This window comes from Coenobita brevimanus, chromosome 97, assembly GCF_032717465.1.
Source record: "Coenobita brevimanus isolate Jiangsu-jjx chromosome 97, ASM3271746v2, whole genome shotgun sequence".
Classification (NCBI taxonomy): Eukaryota; Metazoa; Arthropoda; class Malacostraca; order Decapoda; family Coenobitidae; genus Coenobita; species Coenobita brevimanus.
The window spans coordinates 28,749,611-28,764,963 of NC_137050.1; the positions used below are offsets into that span (position 1 = coordinate 28,749,611).

Here is a 15,353-nt window from a genome sequence, read left to right on the forward strand (position 1 = left end):
GATAATTTCCTCCTGGACGCAAGCATTCTTTCCGGATAAAATGGAAAAATGTACATGTAATGGTTTAATAAAGCCAGATCGGTGTTTGGGTAATGGATCGTCAGGATAATGGACATACGAATAATCGAGGGTTGTGCATGTGTAGATGCCTCTACGTGAGTTTGTAACCATGTGAGTTATAATTGTGTGTGTGTGTGTGTGTGTACAGTAAAAGTCCTCCACTCCAATCGCCTAAAATCCTAATATCCCAGTGCTCCAGACTTTTCAAGGCGAAAGTCTTCAAAAGTTTTTTTTTTTTTTTTTTCTGGGCTTTTCATTTTTTTCTGGGCTTTTTTATTGTTTTATTTCTGGTCTTTTTTTATCTTCTCTGGGCATTTTTTTATTTCTTCTGGTCTTTTTTCTATTTCTTTTTGTCCTTTTTAGAGTTTTTCTAGTCCTTTTTTTCTGGGCTTTTTTATTTTTATGCTTTTTTTTCTATTTTCTGGGCCTTTTTAGATTTTGGGGGTCTTTTTTTTATTTTATTTTTTTTTCCAGGCATTAAATTTTTTTTTTTTTTTTTTTCTGATTTTTCTGGGCTTTTTTTGATATTTTTTCAGGGATTTTTAAAGATTTATCTGGCTTGGGCCTGCCCTTGGACTTGGATGTACAGGCAAACCCTGTTTTAATGATGCAACTGGTTGAGTATAAGCCCGCCTCTAGGCGGGGTATCGTATCTCGGTGTGGACCCAACATGTTAAGTACAGTATAGTTCTGCATCTTTGAGCCTTGGGTTTCCCCCCAACCAAGTCCTAAACCCACCCAAATGAGTCCAAAAACAAGTTTAAAGGCAATCTAAATGGCCTTACAACTGTACAAGAAGCTAACCTAAGCCTAAAACCAGTGCCTTTCTCATTTGTACCCTGCCCAGGTCACTCGAGAGGGCGATCTCCGACTCTTATTCAAACTAGCAGCAGCATTGTATAAAGTATAATCCCACCATCAGATGGTCCTGGGACAATTTAAACAAACATCTGTCATGCATAATGTATGAATGACACAGAATCATCCCAGATACGAATTGTTGTGACTGAGAATCGTTGGTATTTTGATGGGGAATTTCTTGATGGGGAATGAGATTGATGATGCGATCAGGATAGCCTTTTCAACGGCCCTTCTTTGTCGTTTTAGTTACTGTTCTGGTTGCATTGCACCTTTATTTTCTTCACTTATTTTCCAACATTTATTTGGAAATTCCTTTGTAGTTTCAAAGTGTTTTGCCTTGAACAGTCCGAATGTAAAAACAATTTATCGATCGATGCTGCAACCTGGATAACCTTTTTAATGGCACCTCTTTGTTTTAGTTACTGTTCTGGTTGCTTAGCTCCTTTATTTTTTTTATTTTCTAACATTAATTTAGAGATTCCTTTGGATTTCCAGAGTTTTTCCTTGAACAGCCTGAATGTTATTTTGTGTGTGTGTGTGTGTGTCCAACTCTGGGCAAAGGCTTCAGGGCCTATTCCCAAGTCCCAGTAATCCTCTTTGGGGCCCAGTAGTCCTCCTACATCTCCATATGTCACCACTTTGGCATTAACACCCACCATCCATATTGAATACATGCTAGGACTGTCTCATACAGGGCTGGTGTATTGGTATTAGCGGGGGTATTTTTACGACGTGTCGGCGGGTCGTCTGGTAGATCAGGAAAGTCTGCTTTTAGGAAATTCAGTTCCTTAAACTGTTCCCTGCCCCAGCCGGGATTCAAACCTGGGTCCATTAGGACTGCAGGCCGCCTCTCTACCGATTCAGCCACCACTTTCATAATTGTTAATATTTATTTAAAATTAGTATTCCATGATAGGTTAGATGTTTAAAGGTCAGACACGAAATATTCTTTGAGTTGCCTAGTTGTCCACACTGCTTGTACCTCATCTGATGGGCAAGAATCCATACCCCAAATGAGTGTTCACTCCACCTATGACTAAAACATATTAATTTTAGTCAAAAAACAGTCTATAAATCAACCAAAACACAAAATTTGTCTAAAATATCAAAATCTGGAAGAAAAAAAAAAAATCGTCAACCATTGCAAAACCGGGGGTAGGCCTGCGATAGTTTGGGTAGGGTGTTATTTCTACCCCCATCACTATTCTTGGGTATCGTATCTAGGGGTATCGTAAAGTGGGGTTTGCCTGTACCTGCCTGCAACTATTCAGCTACTTTTCTATGCATTTCTGGTGTCAAACAATAACCCATATCATCATATATTTATGTAATGATCACGTACATATTTCTGTTTTCAAAGGTCCCCCCCCCCCAGTAGTCCAAGAACAATAGTCCAAAAGACCATTGGTTCCCTGCCATTTGGATTACAGGACTTTTACTGTGTAAGTGAAATAAAATTTGTTTCTCCATATCGTGAAAATGATAGGATTCTTTAGCTCAGACCTTACACTACATTTAGAAACAAAAAGCAATGCAGTATGTCTTACTTCCTGATATATACGTTCAGTATTTAAAAGTTGCTGGACTTTGAAGGCATTTTTCTTGGTTTTTAAGAAAATGCAAATGGGACATTCTTCGAAGAACCTCATATCTGATACTAAGAGTATCTTTGTTTAATCATAGTTGTTCCAGGGATATTGTTCAGTTGAAACAAATGGTGAATTATTTATATCATGAGAGCTTATTTTAAAGTACAGTATGTATGTATGTCAGTTTTTGGTTGTCTACCATAGTGTGGTCAGGGGGGCCTGCAAGACTAGAACAGCAGGAGGAACAACTTAAAAATACATGGTGGAGGTGGGGGGGGATAGATTTAGGGAGTGCCTGGGAGCTCTAGATGTCCGTTATTTTTAAAAAGTTAACTGTTTGCACTAGAATGAATCACAGAAAATTATTCAGACCAAGTGATGTATGTTGGGTCTCCCACTGGGCATCAAGCGATGAATGTTGCACTTCTGTGGTTAAGATGTCTGGAAAAAACATTCTATACTTTTTAAATTGTGATCTGATCATTCTTTCCCAGTGTCCTGTAATGTATTCACTAAAAACAAATTCCATGACAAAATTTATTAAATGCAGGGATTTGAAGTATACTCATAGCATATGTTAGGTTTCAAATTTGCTTTGTATGTATGCACTTCAAAGCACAAGATAGCTTGGAGCCTGGTTGCAAGTAAGCTGTTAGTTTGTCAGTATTGCAGCATCAGTGTATCATATGAGGTCTGCTCAGAAAGTATCCGACTTCAGGCTTAAAAAAAATAAATAGCAATAAATAGCTAACCTGTTTAGCTAGGACGCTAATTCCCCTCACAGTGGCCCATTCTGAGTTGACACGTAGCCCATGGTTCTTTCCACTCCCTGACGCGTTTTTCAGAGTTGGTTTTCAGTATCTCCTGCAGGTGCTTTGTTGCATTCATCATGATCACTTCTCTTGGATGAACATTGCTCAAGACATATTGGAGCATGCAAATCGGGATCCAGACTTTCTGAAGACTTATCACTGGGGACGAGACTTGGGTGTACAGGTGCGACCTAGAAACAAAAGCACAGTCGTCCCAGTGGAAGCATGCAAGAAAGCAGGATCGGTCCACAGCAAAGTGAAGTGCACTCGCATTTTGACAGTTTTTTTGTTTGACCACCGTAGTGTTGTGCATCACGAATATGCATCAGAAGGTCAGACTGTTAACAAACATTACTACTTCACAGTTATCAGTCTTTTTTGTGACAGTTTGGTGGAAGAGACCAGACCTTTGGAAAGTGGCAGGTTGGAAGCTGCACCATGACAGTGCCTCTGCCCATTCTTATCAACTGATTCAGGAATTTTCGGCCAAGCACAACATCCTGCAGGTCTGGGAGGTGCCCTGTTTCTCAGACATGGCATTGTGTGACTTTTGGTCATTTCCGAAGCTCAGAGCTCTGCTGAAATGTTCTCGAACTGAAACTAGATCATGAATGTGATGAAGCGCCTACAGGAGATAACAAAAACAGACTTTGAGAAATGTATCGGGTAGTGGAAAGAATGCTGGCCTGAGTGTCAAGTCAGAAGGGAGTACTTTGAGGAGGAATTAATGTCCTGGCTCAGAAAGCTATTTATTTATTTATTTTTTTTATTTATATATTTTTTAAAAACTAAGGTTGGATACTTTCTGAACAGACCTCATACATGAGGATATTGATTAAGGATGTAAGCTTGAAAAAATACTAAGACATTTTTTAAGCGTAAAAATCCAGTGTTTTACATGGTAAGCACTCTAATCTTAAATGTCAGGACTAATTTGCCTAGCCCCAGGCTCCTGTGCTCCTCTTGGGGCAACATAGGATTGGATGATGGATGGATGGATGTCCATGATGTACAGCTTATTACTGTACTGTATTGTTACATCATTAGAATGGCCTATGTAGGAAAGATGTTAGTTAAAATTTTTTTAAATCCCCAGGTTGACTGTACGAGTTCAGGAAAAGACACGTGTGGTAGGTTTAGTGTGTCGGGCTACCCTACGCTAAAAATCTTCAAAGGTGGGGAATTGTCTGCAGACTATAATGGGCCACGTGAAGCAAGTAAGTATGGAGGAGTTTTGTAGTACAGTAATACCTCGATATGATACCCTGCCTTAACGGGGATAGAAATACCACCATACTCAATCTAACGGCCAAACCCTGGTTTAACTATGGGTTTATTTACTTATTTTTTATTTTTACCAATTTTGATGATACTATAGACTAAAATTGTGTGTTTAGATTGATTTATAAACAGTTTTTAGACTTAATGTGTTTCAGCCATAGGTGGAGTGAACAGTGTCTTTTTGGGGTACAGTTTACTGTTTGATTTTTTCCAGACTTATATTTTGATTTGAGATATGAATGGAAAAGTAGGGAATGTGAAGGTGGATGGAGTAGTTGGTAAGGGGTGTGTGGCTGCAGAGATGGATGAGAATGGCATTGCTTTAGTGGATGTTTGTGCCGGGAGAGGGTGGGTGAGCGCTCATACCCTCTTCAGGCACAAATGATCTATAGGTATACATGTCGAGTGATGAGAAGGATGGATGGTGAACTGAATGAACGGAAGGCAATGATTGATCATGTGTGTGTGTGTGGATGAAAGGATGAGAAGGTGTGTAATGGATGCAAGAATATGTAGAGTTTGGGGGAGTGGACTTTCTGAAGTCCAAATGAAATGGAGAAATAGATGAAAAGGACAGGAGGAAGTAGTTCATACAAAGAGGGTAGAAAAGTTACAAAAGGATGGCAAGAAGGCAGAATATATGAGAAGTGGAGGAACAATTGGGTAAGTATGGATTGGAGCAGATGGGGGACATGGAAGATGTGTGCAAGGTATTCACAAAAAAATCTGCGCAGCATGTGAGGTGATGTGTGGGGTGAGTAGAAGATGAAAGGGGGTGCAGGGAACAGCATGGTGGAATGAAGAGGTGAGAGAGGCAGTGGCACAAAAGAAGAAAGCACATAGTAAGTGGATGAGAAACGGGCATGGAAGAAGTTGAGATGGAAGAGAGAGTTACTGGTATATGTAGAGAGGAAGAGAGAAATGAAAAGATTAGTAATGGAGAGTAAGAAGAGAGTGGATGAGGAATTTGGAAGGAACTTGAGTGTGAATTGGAGGGAATGTAAAAAAATGTTCTTGAAAGAGGTAAAGAGAGCTAGACAGGATGCCAAAGAAGTTGGCTGGGGAGTGAAAGATAAAAATGTTAGATTACTAGTGGAGAAGGGAGAAAAAATGAGCAGATGGAGAGAGCACTTTAAGGAATTGTCGAACATAGATAATGAAAATAATGCAAGTATAAGTGGCTGGGGAATGGCTGGGAGGAGGAGGAGGGATGTGAGAAGAGAGGAAGTAATCAGTAGGATGGAAGTTGTGGAAGCAGTGAAGAAAGTTAAAATGAGGAAAGCCCCAGGAATTGATGGAGTGTGTGGTGAAAGGCTGAAGCATGGGGGAGAGATAGTAGTAGAATGGATGTGAAGATGTGCAGATAGACCGGGGGGGGAAGATAGAGTTCCGGAGGATTGGAAGTCGGGTACAATTATTCCCCTGCACAAAGGAAAAGGGGAAAAAGAAGTGTGTGGTGATCATAGGGGCATTTGTCTTCATAGTGTAATAGGAAAAGTATATGGTAGGATATGGTACTTGTTGACAGAGTTAGGGAAATAACAGAGAAAATACTTGAAGAACAGGGAGGTTTTAGGAAGGGAAGAGGTTGTTTAGAGAAAATATTTGTTCTTAGATCTTTTGTGAAAAAGTTTCTAGATAAGGGAAGGAAGTTGTATGCAGCCTTCATGGATTTGGAGAAAGCATTATGACAGGGTGAATAGACAAGGATTGTGGAAAGTATTAAGGATATGTGGAGTAGATGGGAAGGTGTTGAAGGCCGTTACGAGTATGTATGAGGGTGCTAAGGCTGCAGTGTGTGTGGATAGTGAACCGAGTGAATTTTTCTATTTGAAGGTTGGATTGAAGTATGGATGTCATGTCTACATGGTTGTTCAATATGTATATGGATGGAGTTATAAGAGATACAAGGCAAGGCAGTGGATGTTGTAGCAGCCCTAGTGAGAGAGGGCACTGTTTGGAAACTCCTTGTACTGTTGTTTGCAGATGATATTGTGTTCAGTGAAGACAGAGGGGAGCTGCAAGGCTTGGTGGATGAGTTTGGGAGAGTGTGGGAGAAACATAATCTAAAGGTGAATGTAGGGATGAGTAAGTTATGGTCTTCAAGAGAAGTGAAGTCAGTATGTACAGTGAGGTTGGATGAGGAGGAAATGGAAAATGTGAGTGCAAAAGTACTTGGATAGTGTGATGAGTAAGGATGGAAGTATAGAGGGCTAGGTGCTTGAAAAGGTGCATCAGGGAAGAAAGGTTGCAGGTTCCTTGAAAGCAGTGATAAGAAACAGGGAAATGAGCATGGAAGTTAAAAAGCTACTACATGACAGTATTGTGATACCAACTGTAACATATGGAAGTGAAGCTTGGACGTTGTCGGAGGGACAGAAGTCAAGAGTGAGAGCAGTGGAAATGAGCTATTTGAGAGGAGCATGTGGAGTCGCGTGGAGATACAGATCGACAATTGAGAAGTGAAGTGTTGTGATGTGGATGTGATAGGAAGTGTTAAGAGAAACGTTCTGAGGTGGTTTGGCCATGTGGAGAGGATAAAGAGTGAGAGACTGATGAGGAGAGTGTATGTGAGTGAGGTGGAGGAGGGGAGAGGTAGGGGGAGGCCAAGGATGAGATTGAGGGATGGAGAGGAGAGGTATATGACAGAGGGGGGGGTGAACTGGGAGCAGGGCAATGAAATGGCAGGGGACAGGGCGACATGGAGGAGATTTGTTTGTGGCCACCCCTTACGGGATTAAGGTGTCTGGAAATAGATAGATATTTTATGGTGTTCAGAATAATATTTGTTGGTTTTAGTGAGTTATTTACAGGTGTTAGGCTTAGGTTAGCTTCTTTTACAGCTGTTAGGCTATTTAGATTGACTTTGAACTTGATTTTGGGCTCATTTGGATAGGCTTTGGAGTTGGTTGGGGGCAAACCCAAGGCTGAAAAATGCATTCCATAGCTTTACATGTTAAAACTACCCCGATATACGATAACCCACTAACGATGGGTTTTTTACCTAACCAATTGCATCGTTAAACCGGGGTATACCTGTAGTACTGGTACTTTAAAATTGCTCAATTGTTTTATTTTTTATCATTTTTTTTTTTTGACTGACCTGTAATTTATTCCATGACAGATGGCATTGTGAAGTACATGAGATCTCAGGTTGGACCAGCATCAAAGGAGCTGTCGTCGGTTGATGTTGCTGAGGCTTTCCTCGCAGCGCCTGAAGTCAGTGTGGTCTTCTTTGGAGAAGAATCAAAGCTCAAAGGTGAATAGAATTGGAAGCTGAAGAGAATGGCTTAGCTTTGTTGTTCCTGGCCTGAGAGAGAGTATGTGTGTGTGTGGGGCATGCATTGTGTGTGCTTGCACACATGGGTGCATGTGTGGGTGTGGGTGTGCACATGTGTGTGTGTGTGTGTGTGTGTGTGTGTGTGTGCATGCATTGTGTGCATGCATGTGGGTGTGTGTGTGTGCGTGTGCACGCATGCGAGCAACTCTGGGCAAAGGCTTCAGGGCCTATTCCAAGGCCCCGTAGCCCTTCTACACACCTCCACATGTCACCACTTTGGTGCTAACACTCACCTTCCATATTGAATACATGCTAGGGCTGTCTCATACAGGACTGATGTACAGGTTTACTCCTAGATGCGATACCCTGGCTTAGCGATGGGGGTAGAAGTACCACGACACCCTGCATAACGATGGCAAAGTCCCAGTTTAACAGTGGATTTTTTTTACCTATTTTGATGGTATTTTAGACATCAGTTTTGTGTTGAAGTTGATTTATAAGCTGTTTTTAAATTCACTCGTCTTAAATGTCAAGACCAACCGCCTAGCCCCGGGCTTCTACGCTCCTCATGGGGCAACAGAGGATTGGATGATGGATGGATGGATGGATTTTAGACTTAAATTGTGTTTTAGTCATAGGTGGGGTGAACATTGTCATTTTTGGGTACAGTTTGTTTTATTTTTTCCAGACATATTTGATGATTTTGAAATTTCATTTTTTTACTCTCTCTCATCATAAATGTCGGGACCAACTGCCTAGCCCCGGGCTCCTATGCTCCTCATGGCACAATGTATGATTGGATAATGGATGAATGCTTTAGGTGAGTTATAAACTGCTTTAAGACTTAGTTTAGCTTATTTAGTTTGGGGGTTTAGGTTAGCTAGATACTTGTTTTTGGACTCATTTGGGTGGGTTTAGGGCTTGGTTGGGGGTGGGGGGAACCGAAGACTAGAAATCGCATCCCTATACTTTACGTGTTAAATTAGCCCTGAGATACGATACCCCTCCTAGCAGTGGGGTTTTACTTAACCAGTTGTCATTACATAAGAACTGAATATATTGAGAGCAAGAAGCATGTGAAGACTAGTGAAGAGGAAAACAGAGGAGGTAAATGATGATCTAGGAAGAAAAATGAAAGCGAACTACTCTGAAATAGGAAGTTATTCTGGAAAGAGGTGCGGAAATGTAGAAGTGAAAGTGGAAAGAAATGTGAAGGTGTGAAAGATGCAGGTGGTAGAAGATTGACCCATAGGGATGAAGTAAGGACAAGAAGAAAAGGATATTTTCAAAGCCCGATGGATGGGAATAGAGAGAGCAGAGCCACTGTAAACTTGATTGGTTTTGGGAGTGTGCAGAGAAGGAATGCAGTGTCAGGAAATGTGACTCTTGCACATGGGAAGAGTGCTGTGAAGTGGCTGAAAAATGAGAAAGGAGCTGGGGTTGATGAGGTGTATGCAGAGATGGTTAAGCGTATTGGAGAGAGTGGAATGAAGTGCTTGTTGGAGATATGTAAGAAGGCATGGATGAGTGAAACTGTGCCAGCAGTGTGGTAAAAGGCTGTGATTGTACCCATGTACAAAAATAATGGTGAGCGAAGTGAGTGCAAGAATTGTCGTGGCATAAGATTGAGTGTGGTAGGGAAGCTACATGAAAGAATCGTGATATAGAAAGTAAGAGATATATCAAAAGTCCTAGTGAGCGATGAACAGGAGTGGCAGAGGATGTGAGGATCAAATATTTGCAGTGAGACAGATAGTAGAGAAGGCTTGTGAAAAGGACTATAAGGTGCTCATGGCATTCGTTTTGTTTCTTTTTTCAAGGCTCCAGCATGCTTGCATGCTTCGGCCTTGGTCACCTAATGGTGGCTCTCCATGCTGCACGAACTATTCCAGCCTCCCTGTTCAGTCCCATAACCCTGAGGTCACACTTGATGACCTCGTCCCATGTCTTTCTCAGTCTGCTTCTCTTAACCCCACCACCAATATTAACACTTCTCACCTTCTGCACCCAATTATCATCCCCCATCCTCTCCACATGCCCAGACCACCGCAATCTACCTCTCCTAATCACAACACCAATACACTCCAGTCCCATCCTACCTCTTAACTCTTCCATCGTAAACCCAGCCCCCCAGACCTTGCACGCAGGGACGGACTACACATCCACCTAATCATTGTCATTTCTGTACGTCGGAGTCTGCGAATATCCTCCTCCTTTACTGCCCAGGTCTCACTACCATACAGCATTACACTCCTAGCACATGGTGCATACAAAGACCCCTTAGCACGTAGGGAGAGTCCTCTCAATGTCAGGAGAGGCAACAGCTCCTTGAACTTCTTCCAACCACTTCTCACCCAAGCCACAGAGCTAGCTGCAGCCCCACCTCCAGCACATGTCTCCCAAATAATAAAACTCTTCCACACACTCGAGAGATTCACAAGCAAGTTCAATCCTTTCACGCCTGACAATCTCCACCTGCTCTCCTCGACACGCCGTACACATAAAATCAGCATTATCTCAGTCTGCCTCTGATACCAATGTATCTCTTATGGGCCCATTTATCACAAACACCGCACAAGATGGAATTATTTCTCACGCCCTTGTGGCAAACTGCGCATGGCCACTCTCCCTCGCCTTTGACAGTACCGCCACCAACACTAGATATCAATTTTTTGTTTTATCTGCATTTCCCTTAAGCCTTTGTGCCCAATACCATCTCTCCACTTCCTAAATCTTTCCTCCACCTCCCTTTAGTTCTCTGCAATCAACACCAAATCATCAGCATACATCTCCCACAGGAGTCCGTTTCTGAAGTCACGTGAGAGGGCTTAATGTATCATGATAAAACAACAAGGGGCTCGAAAATGACCCCTGATGCACACCAACGTTCACGAAAAACTCATCACTCAAATTCCATTCACTCTTACCTGGGTGCGAGCACCCTCATACATAGCCATAACCACCCTAACCAGCCACTCCTCCAACCCAAGCTTTCTCATTGCCCACTTCACCACCTCTCTAGGGACTCTGTCAAAGGCCTTTTCCAAATTAACAAAAACAAAATACAGATCCCATTTCTTCCCAATATATTTTAACTGAAACTGTCGTACAATGAATATGGCATGAGTGGTCCCCCTACCTGGCATCAACCCAAATTGCATCTCGTCAATATTCACTCTCTCTAATCATACCTTCTAAAACTCCATTACCTTCATTATCTGATCTAAAAGCTTTATACCTCTATAATTTCCTCTTTCCAGAGCATCACCCTTCCCCTCATACACATTTACAATTACACTCTTCAGTCAGTCATCTGGGACATCACACTTATTAATAATCATATTTATCAGGTCAGTGACTAACCTCACCCCTATATCTCCTGAGGCCTTCAGCATTTTGGCAGTCAACCCAGACACACCTGCTGCCTTACCCACCTTCATCCTGCCTATTACCTCACTCACAGTAGTAGCATCAATCAAAGGCCAAGGGCCAAACACTGGATCTGCTGACTCCAAACCTTCCTTGTCCCAGTCAAACTCCTCATTCAACATCCAGCTATAATGCTGTCTCCATGCATCTTTAACCCCTAAAACGCGGCTGTGTACGGGCGATCCCCCCGCTGTGGCGGGGTTGTAGCGGGGTCTGAGTACCTGTGGAAAAATATTTGCCAAAAATCATAGATTAACCCTAGAGCATTAAAATTTTTATGGCATATAGTACTTACATTCAGCTTTCTCCTGAGCCACATGTTGAGCCTTCGTTGACTACCAAAGGACTTGTGAAGACTTGCAAAGTTGGGTAACAAAGTCTTCACTCTCACACCTCCAGAAACCCGGTTTTCTTTCTACCACAGCCTCAATCTGTCACAGTACACTTTATACAACAACGTACAGGTTGTTTGGAATCCGTATTTGTAAATAAGCACTGAAAATAAGGCTAAAATGAACGGAGCGCACGGCTGACATGCAGCGCGGTGGCGATCTTCCCGTCAATATTGTCACATTTGCCTTTTCTCGGCAAAAAACACGTATACTACATTTTTTTTCATCATAGGACTTCGCAAACGTTTGCCTGTCACTATTACGGCCATAAAAATCACTGTCACTGCCAGTATTGTGGATTGGGACTGAGGAAGACCACCGCGGCGCGAGTTTATTCAGCCTTACAGCAGGCACTTTATTCTCGCTCCTGTCGGCCACTCGCACTTCATTTCTATCGCTCACTTTCACTGTATCTGTTCTTTTTTTTGCCTTATTCATCAGTGTCACTGTCCAGTGTTATAAAAATAATATTTTCTACACAGCAAACTGTCACTGTCAGAACATAGAATAGGAAAATATGCTTTCATCTTCTTACACTGGAGTGACTGTCACTCGCAATACTTATATTATTACTATGTACAATTATTTACACCAAAAAACACTGTCACTGTCAGCGCTTTTACAAGTACATACACTAATTTACACTCATCAGGCTGTCACTGTCAGCACGTAAAAGAAAACTAAACAATATTATCACTGTCACTCTCAGTATTATTTCAAAGATTCTTACCCTTATTTTCAAAATCTACTTAGGCTGTGGTAGTCAAAGAAACACAGGTAAGCACAGAGGGGAACTTTGCACTCTTTGCACTGCAAGGAGGTGCGCCTAAAGGTTCTTTCCTGCCTGGTAGTGTGGCAGCACACATGACACCTCCTCAGTGCTTTCTCCCTCTTTGCAGTGGCTGGCAGTGGCTCCAGGCGGTGTCGCTGAAGGTAGGCCGTACACTGTAGGCGGTTTGGAGGTGTGTGAGGGTGGCGTTTGGGACCTGTAGAAAGAACCTGGCCGTAACGCTGAAGCAGCTGGTAGACACAAGTCTTGGAAAATCGTCTGAGAGAGTAGTTGGCTGGCTTCCTGTTCTTGATTTTATACAGGATGAAGGCGTTCAACATACACATATCAATCAAGTGCAAGAACACCTTCCTGTACCAACGACGATTTTTCCTCAGGCAGTCAATCTCTCCAATCATCATATCAGACTTGTCCACCAGCCGCATATTGACATTATAGTCTATGACAGCATCAGGCTTCTTCACAGGCTCGCCAGTCCTTCTGTCGACCTTCCCTGTTGCCAGCATTTCACCCTTGTGTACTGTGGTGAGCATGTTCACGACTCTCTTATCATGCCACCTGATCGCAAGCATCTTGTCAGATTTCTTCAGGTGCACGTCTCCCCGCTTTGACTTTTCAGCCTCGGGGAAGGCAGGGTAATGTGCCCTTTTACTTCTGACAGTGCCACAGGAGCCGACGCCGTGTTCAGAAAGGTACTTGGCGAGTTTAGGAGCGGTATAGTAATTGTCCGTATACAGGACATGATTCTTGCCAAAGTACTTTTCCAAAAGCACTTTCACCACAGAACCAGAGAATCCAAGGGGGTCAGTCTTATCCAGATCGACATTGCTGGCGGTGTAAATGACGAAGTCAAGGATGAACCCCGTCTTGCAGTCGCACAGCACGAAAAACTTGATTCCAAAGCGGTGGCGTTTGCTTGGAATGTACTGGACGAACCGAAGACGGCCCCTGAACAATACCAAAGACTCGTCAATCACGACTTTCTTGAACGGGCGCAAGAACCTCGTAAACTTATCCTTGATCATGTTCAGGATTCCCCTCACTTTCCTTAATGGGTCAGTTTGGGAAGGCTCATCATTGTTCGCGAAGTGAAGATAAGTCATCAGCTGCCTAAAACGATCGCGGCTCATGTATTTATTGAAAATGGGTGTTGGGCACAGCTCATCGGAAGTCCAGTATTCTTCTAACTTGTGTTTCCAGTTGTGCGGCATTAGCAACATCAATCCAATAAATACAAAAAGCTCGCGGATCGTAAGAGGCACCCGTGCTGCCATCCGCTACGTGGATGGCGTGGCCGCCTCACCTTCTCCTTCGCGAACTGGAGCACATTGCCCCTCGTACCTGTTTGTCTCGGTACAGATGCGCTCCACAACCTTGTCGTCAAGGAAGGCCAACAGGTAGTCAAGGCATTCACCATCCTCATCCACAGGGAAGTCAGCCTGAAGTCCACACTCACTGTCGTCAAAGGGCAGATCCTCAGGCACAAAATCTGATCCCTCTGACCACACGAAGGCATCCAGCGTTCCCTGCCTAGGCTGGGAGGTGCTTGGGGCGGCGGGGGGTGAGGCAGGTCGTGTGGGAGTGGGTGAGGCAGGCGGGGCAACAGTAGGTGAGGCAGAGGCTATCCCAGGTCGTGTTGGTGTTGTGGTGGTGGTGGTGGGAGGGACATTATCACTGGGCTCAAGGTCACTCGCGGTGGCGTGACTGCTGAGTTGCCTAGTGCGAGTAAGCCTTATACTAGGGGACTTAACTCTAGGGGACACGAACACTAGGCCTACGAAAACCTCTCAAACGTAAAGATGCTCGTTTACTTCCCTTTCTCGGTGGTGAAGGAGACTCCGACGACTCAGGAGACAGGACAGCAGAGGAGGAGGACGAGAGAACAGGGCTGGGAGTACGTGGCGGGCTTGTGGTGGCGTGACGTGGCGTAGGGGACAATGGCGGTGAGCTGGGGTCACCGCTCCTTTTCCGTTTTTCCCCCTTCCCATACTCGAGGCCCCTTCTCACCGGAGCCTTCCCTGCTGAGGTGCTGGGCACTGACACAGTCTCCTCTGGTACAGAAACAATCACTTCTGGCCCGGGCTCTGCACTGGATTGTGTGTCAGACTCAGCCAGGCTCGACCACACACCGACGTCACTGCCATAGTCCATTGAGGCTTTCAAAAGTTCTGAGGCTATTGCAGAGTCACTTAGCCCCTTAGTAGTTCCTGGTAAGGTTTTGAAGGGGGTTGAGGTCACAAAACCCTTTTTCGGAGGGCTAGAAGGCACAGACTCGGAAGAGCTCGAGTTAGACATGGTGTCACCGTGGCAGATTTGCGTGGACTGACGCTATTCTGGGACAAACCGCGCGAAAAAATGACAGTGTGACAACTGGGGAACAAGCGTTTCCCAGTAGCAAAAAGTGCTTGCGAGATGACGGCGCAGATTGACACGTATCAGCCGTCCACGCGTTGCTATATCGCACGACGAGGGAGGGCCGCGCATCGGTGCGTCGGTGGGTAAAAAAAATGAGACTTGGCAACAACCGAGGTCAGTAGTACAAAGGTCAAGCGTGCTAAACGTAGCTCACGGGTGGCGGGACTGATAGACAATACCAGCTGGAGCATGCTTGCCCGCAGTTATTCAAAATTAACTCAAATCGCAAACGCAACGACCCGCCGTTCTGCCCTTTGGGCCGACCGTCGCAAATGCGACGATCCGCGTTTTAGGGGTTAATATCCTCACTGTTCACCACTACCCTTCCTTCATCATGTGCAGTGTAAATGGTAAGCTACTAGGTGCCGTCAAGAGTTTTTATGATGGTAATGAAGCATGTGTAAGGGTTAATGAGCATCTAAGTGAATTGTTCACACTGTGTGG

General features: G+C 43.8%; 1 protein-coding gene across 1 annotated transcript in view; it reads left to right on the top strand.

The window, feature by feature from the left end:
* Positions 1 to 15,353, top strand: part of ERp60 (disulfide-isomerase A3) — a 94,515-nt gene that overhangs the window by 18,954 nt on the left and 60,208 nt on the right. Inside the window, exons 3-4 of the mRNA XM_080283281.1 lie at positions 4,419 to 4,539; positions 7,728 to 7,862. Of these exons, the coding sequence (XP_080139407.1) occupies positions 4,419 to 4,539; positions 7,728 to 7,862 (256 nt within the window). The remainder of the gene's footprint in view (positions 1 to 4,418; positions 4,540 to 7,727; positions 7,863 to 15,353) is intronic.